Below are 6000 nucleotides of genomic sequence, written 5' to 3'. Positions count from 1 at the left end.
ATATGATATTGAATTCTAATATGATACCGTTCATTAAAATTATCTAAATTATTAAGAGTATGTTAGTCCAAACTAGAGTTGATTTAAATTTGATTTGATAAAATTATGAACGAACCAAATTTAATTGAATTAAATTGATTCAAGTGATTTAAAATGAATTAATCTATTTTCACCTCTCTTTTCTTTTTATTTTCTTTTACGTACACAACTTCACTCCCACCACCTCATGCATAAGCTTCCACGCACCATCTTTTTATTCTTTTGATCTTTTTCTTTTTTAATTTTTTTTTTTTCAATCTAACTTAATTAATTTTTTCTTCTCATTCTTCAACTATAACTCTCTTTTTTCATCTTATCTATATGTAAAAAGAAAAACAGCCTTATTTAGCACGTGAGTGACGACCACTCGAGGAGGCAGGCGAAGGTTTGCTTCCAAAGCCCTAGATCCTTTTCCCCTTCCAAAGTTCTTCCTCTCTGCTGTCCTACATTCTTCTTCGGTTCTCGGATCTGCTCCATGCCCGCTCGCACTTCTTTCTGCCATTCTCGCTTCTTCCCGGGGCCATAGATTTCGTCCCATTTGGACACTGCCATCAGATCTACACATTTTACATGGAGAAAGTTCGTATCTTGATCGCTTTGGTCTCTGCGAGCTGCGTAGCCTGGGGAGCAGGCGGCACTTCCGCGCTCTCGTTGGATCTCATCCACCGCTTCTCCGACGAGGCGCGTGCGGCCGTGGCGTCACGTGGAGGGGTTTCCGGGTGACCTATCAGGCGGACCGTGGAGTATTATGGGTTTCCGAGTCCGCTAAACCCTCCCCCAAATCATTCTTGTCCGATGCCCTAAAATCCCTTTCTGATGCACCGCTTTCTGCGCCGGCAGTGAGATTTTCCTGATTTTGGTTCAATTGCATAGGGCTCTAATGGCATCGATCTGAGCACCTGTGCATGCTGCTCTGGTAATCTATTTTATGGTCTACCTAAACATAAAATTACCTTTTCCTCCTAATTTTTCTATTATTTTTGGATTTGGAAAATATTTATTAATGTCACATCTTTGATTTTTTTCAGCGAAAAATCTGGTTCTTTCCTTCTCTCACCCTTTGTGTTTCGTACAAAATGCTGCGACGGAATGGTGTTCCTCTCCTGATAATGATGGGCATGTGTGAACTTCTTTCAAGGTTTATAGTCCTTTTCCCCCGTTTTTGAGTCTTTATTTTTCTGGTTTGGCGTGGTGTTGGTGTTGGTGGTATGTTTTGGTCTTCTTTTTTCAGTTTATCTTTGTTCTGTGTGTTATGTGTGTTATTTCATGTTTGTGTTTGTTGCTTGCAATTTTTTTGGGACTTTTTCTTGAACTCCTCGGTTACTTTTCTTTTTTTCTTATTTGTTTTCATTCATGTTTTCATTATATTTAGTTTTTGTTTTGTGTGTTATTTTCCAAAACTGGTGATGAGATTATCTTGTTGGTTTTTGGTTTTTGTTTTTTGTTTCCTTTTTCATTATGCTTGCTCCATTCTCTGTTATGCTTTTAGTTTATCATAATTAGTTAGTTGTGTTTTTCTAAACATTGATATCCATGAAGTTAACTCATTAATGTTACAATAAACAGAAAATCATGAACTTATTCTGCAATTTACAAAAATTAAGTGAATCGCTCAAAAAACTTAAAAATGTTTTATAGATAGTTTTTAAGTGAAGAAAAAGATTCAAAAACATGTGGATGCAATTATGATATGACCTAATAATTTTGTTCTGCATTTGTTATGATAAAGGAGGGATGTTAAAATTTTTTCAATTGTTTGTTCTGATCATGGTGACCAGCAAACAAGGCTTTTTGTTATTGCACTTCATTCATCTTATGTGCATATTCTTTACTTTGTGTTATATTGATATTGTGCTTTTTGTTTGTTCTTTCTAGGGATTGGCTGCTTCTTGTGCAGAATCTTCCTGGAAGCTATTTTTCTCACGAAAATTGCTGGTTTGCTTTGTGTTGGTTTGGTGCTTCTATAAGGTACAAGGTACAACCTATTCTTGAAAACTTTTCGTATGGTTATCTTGTTGTTCTATAATTATTGTTTGTGTATTATTCTGTTTATTTTAGTTTTTATGTTCATTATCTTTTCGATTCAATAGTTTTTTTTTTTTTGGGAATAGATATGTACCAGTGTTTTACTTTGATTTGGCAATGATTGTTGGAATTTTGAACATTGTCTCATTTTCACTGTGATTGTTGATAAGTGTTTTGCTTTGATTTGGCAATCATTGTTGACGTTTCAAACATTGTTTTGTTTATACTTTGGTTGTTGATCGATAATGGTGATGTCAGTAATTGTTGGCGTTTCAAACATTGCTTCAGTTTCATGCATAACATGGACAAAAATGCCTTGCGCCGAAAAAAATATGCAGAAATGTCCATCTGATAAAAAAGCTGCTATTTTGGCAAGAAGAAGGCAGATGCGGTTGGCTAGAAAAATACAACTAGCAGATTTTGATCTAGGTAGTCAGAGTAGTCAGATAGGAGACTCTGAGGTAATCAAACTCATGATGGTAACACCTATGTTGGGAGAGCTTTTTTTGCTTAAATTGAAACCAAAGTTTTGTTTCTTCTATATGACACTTATTCATCATGTAAGCAGCCTCTACGAGAAAATATACCATCTATACCTATAGTAATCGAGCCCGATACTCAATGCACAGAGAATAATGGTTCTCGCTCCTGTGCTGTAAGAGGTTAGGAAAATTTTTATTCCTGCATTAGGTTCTCTGTTTGTGCTTTTATCTTCTAAGGTGATATGGTTAAATGAATATTATTGGTGTTTTGTTAGGGAAAACATGTGGATGTAATTTACCAACAGAAGCAATGAGACTTCCTTCTGCCTTAGATTGTCAACACTGTGGAGCAAAGAGATTTTATTTAGAACCTCCTAATTTTTGTTGTGCTGGTGGTGAAGTCTTTTTGGTTTGTCCTCCAATGCCATATGATCTTCGATCCTTGTTAATTGGAACAGAAGAACAATCAGTACAATTCAGAAAATAAGGAAAGCTTCCAAACTGGGTATGAGATATGATCTGGCAGAGATAGTTGACAAGGAACATAAGAGGCTTCTTGCTAGGAAGTCCATCATTGAGAAACGCAAAGAAGAGCATGAACGTCAGATGCTAGAAATGGTATTTTCAAAACTTTTGCTGAGATTTATATTTTGCTGAAGTTTCAATATTAACTATTAACGATTATCTTTGCATATTTTAAGGAGCGAGAAGAAGAATCTAAAAGATTAAAACTACAGAAGGTAACTGAAGAGGCTGAACAGAAGCGGTTGGCTGAAGAATATATTCGGAGAGAGGAGCAGCGAATTCGCCGTGAAATAGAGGAGAGGGAACTTCAGGAAGCTCAAGCATTGCTTCTTGAAACGCAAAAAGGTGCCAAAAAGAAAGGAAAGAAACCGCTGCTTGAGGGGGTAATCTAATATTGTTTTATATGAAGGGATTTTGCTGCAAATTCTTATAGTTAATTAGGTTAATTGTAGCAGCTGTAGTTTTTCACTTTTGTTTTATTGAAAAGTGATCACAAGTAAAGTATTTGCTAAAATTAGCTATCATTTTTAGTAGGAGATTTTTAGATAATATGCAAGTCTCAATCTCACATCCATAAGTTGTTTAGTTTTTATGGTGATAAAAATTGTTTTCCTTTGTAGATTGTTGTTTGAATATTCTGCTGTTTCATTACATTCCTTTATCTGTTGTTGGTTACCCTTTTTTACTCATTTACATTGTCATGTCATGTTTTCTTTTTGAAAATGCAACATGGTTTTTTCCCACACTATTCAATTATTCATTATTTGTCAGGAGAAGGTCACTAAGCAGACGTTGATCGAGATGGCTTTAAGCGAGCAGTTGAAGGAAAGGCAAGAGTTGGAGAAGAAGCTGCAGAAACTTGCCAAAACAATGGATTATATGGAACGGGCAAAGAGAGAGGAAGAGGCCCAACTCATTGAGCAAGCTTTCCAGCAGCATTTGGTGGAAGAGAAATTGCTTCATGAACATGAACAACTGGTTTGATATGTTCAAATGCTCTCTGATTTGTGAAGTTATGATTTTTGTTTTTTGGTAATGTTGAAAAAATGTATTGTTTTTTCCAGAAAGAGATAGAGCTAAGCAGGCAGCATCATGCTGGTGATCTCCAAGAGAAGAATAGACTAGGACGAATGTTGGAACACAAGGTTAACATTCCTCTATTGTAACCTTTTCAAATAAAATGTTTGGTGAAATTTAGGAAACAATATATTTCCCTTATTCCTGCTTAAAGTATCTACCATTTCTATGTTCCAAGTTTTGCCTAAGCTCAAGTGATTTAAACAAGAATATGAAAGGAACCACAGTTTCAACAGTTTCAACGGTTTCATCTAAAATACCAGACAATTATATCTTTTCAATGAGTTTAATCTTCTGATGTGATTTATTCGATACTCTCCAGGAAACATTTCAGCACAAGGTAGTTAGCCGACGTGAAGCAGAGCATAACCGACTGAAGAAAGAGCGTGATGATAAAATTAACCAGATTGTAACAATGCGGAAGCGTGAGCGAGAGATCAAGAGGAAGCTTCTCTATTATCTCAAGTCTGAGGAAGAGCGGTTGACAAGGCAACGAGAAGAGGAGGAAGCTAGAAAGCGTGAAGGTAATTGGAATTCTCCAAACAGTATTACAATATAATAGCGCTGCTTCAGTTAGTTGAGAATTAGGTTCGGTTAATCTGTATTGATGGCAGAACTGAATCAGTTTATGTCACTATGAAGCCTCTAAACAATGTCTGTTAAAAATGTTGGAAGAACATGTCATTTGTTAGACCCAAACTTTCAGGAAGTTACATTTTTTGTGCCAAAATATTGCAGAAGAAGAGAGGCGAAAGAAAGAAGATGCGGAGCGAAAAGCAAAGCTGGATGCAATAGCCGAGAGGCAGAGGCAAAGAGAGAGGGAGTTGGAAGAGAAGGAAAGGCTGCGAAGAGAAGCACTCCTTAGAAAACCCACTGAACCTCTACCACAGCCAACTGATCCTCCTTCAGCTGCTGAACCTGCTCCAGCAGTGGCCGCAGAAGCTGCTGCTCCTGCATCTGCTGCACCAGCTACTGCAAAGTACGTGCCAAGATTCCTCCGTGAGAGAAGTGAAGGGGCAAGGGCAGCAGCAGCTGCCCCTCCTGAGCCTGATCGATGGGGAAGGAAGGATGATCACCCTCCCCACTCAGGTGGTGATAAGTGGACAAGTGAGAGCCGCCGGCCTTCCTTTGGTGGTCCAAGGACTTCATCTTCATCTTCCTGGTCGAGGTCACGCAGTTAGTGCAACTAATATGTACTAATATGTTTTGAGCAATGTGCTATGTTGATCAAGGATGGCTGAGTGGTTAAGTGAAAATTTGTTCAAGAGTATGGTTTGAGTTCGGAGGGTGATTCTGTTTTGATCCACCTCAGTACTTATTTGAATAATTTAGATAGATAATTTTGTTGCATCAGTGATTCCTAGTAATCAAACTGCTCAGTGTATTGATGCAGCTTTTTGTTTGCAGTTGGGTAGATGTTATTGTTATTTTGGGATTTGACATAAGCATGTACTCTTAAATCATTATTTATATTCCTTACCGTGATGCAATGTTTGATCGGCCTCTGTTGATGACTGGAAGAAATGGTGGTTTCACCTTTTATCCTGTGGTCAACTGGTTATATTTATTAGAACAACATTCTAATCAGATCATTTTTAGACAATTCACATGATTTTTAGCATTTTGACCAAGCAAAACATTGTGTTGGTATGACTGACTGGAATTTTCAAATATGTCCATTATTAAGGTAATTCGGAATTCTTAGTTGGTATGTAGCAAATTACTCAATGGTGGACTTGAGCAGGTTAAGAAACTAGTTCATTGAAACAACATTGATCCACACCTACAAGCATCGCATCCTCGCGAAGCCTGGAAGTCTACTTAGCTACGTTATGAGCTTATGCATCCTGCT

General features: G+C 37.2%; 1 protein-coding gene and 1 long non-coding RNA gene across 2 annotated transcripts; both read left to right on the top strand.

Annotated features, from left to right (window-relative positions):
• The first annotated feature begins 829 nt into the window (after positions 1–829).
• Positions 830–1996, top strand: LOC141817125 (uncharacterized). Its single transcript, XR_012600786.1, has 3 exons — positions 830–955; positions 1068–1177; positions 1915–1996. It is a non-coding gene; the product is annotated as an uncharacterized LOC141817125 (long non-coding RNA).
• A 1043-nt stretch (positions 1997–3039) lies between these two features.
• Positions 3040–5550, top strand: LOC141821359 (eukaryotic translation initiation factor 3 subunit A-like). Its single transcript, XM_074708783.1, has 6 exons — positions 3040–3164; positions 3248–3454; positions 3843–4049; positions 4136–4216; positions 4471–4672; positions 4887–5550. The coding sequence occupies exons 1-6, from the start codon at positions 3054–3056 to the stop codon at positions 5327–5329; spliced, it is 1251 nt and encodes a 416-aa protein (XP_074564884.1). The 5' UTR covers positions 3040–3053; the 3' UTR covers positions 5330–5550.
• The last annotated feature ends 450 nt before the right edge of the window (positions 5551–6000 follow it).

This window comes from Curcuma longa, chromosome 2 (assembly GCF_044706935.1).
Source record: "Curcuma longa cultivar G26 ecotype Majalengka, Jawa Barat chromosome 2, ITB_CL_G26_1.1, whole genome shotgun sequence".
Lineage (NCBI taxonomy): Eukaryota > Viridiplantae > Streptophyta > Magnoliopsida > Zingiberales > Zingiberaceae > Curcuma > Curcuma longa.
This window is presented reverse-complemented; position numbering and strand designations above follow the sequence as displayed.

Coding starts and splice junctions, on each gene's coding strand:
- LOC141821359 (XM_074708783.1), top strand. CDS start 3,054: ATGAGATATGATCTGGCAGAGATAGTTGACAAGGAACATAAGAGGCTT. Junction 3,165..3,247: donor AACGTCAGATGCTAGAAATG/GTATTTTCAAAA, acceptor GCATATTTTAAG/GAGCGAGAAGAAGAATCTAA. Junction 4,050..4,135: donor TTCATGAACATGAACAACTG/GTTTGATATGTT, acceptor TGTTTTTTCCAG/AAAGAGATAGAGCTAAGCAG.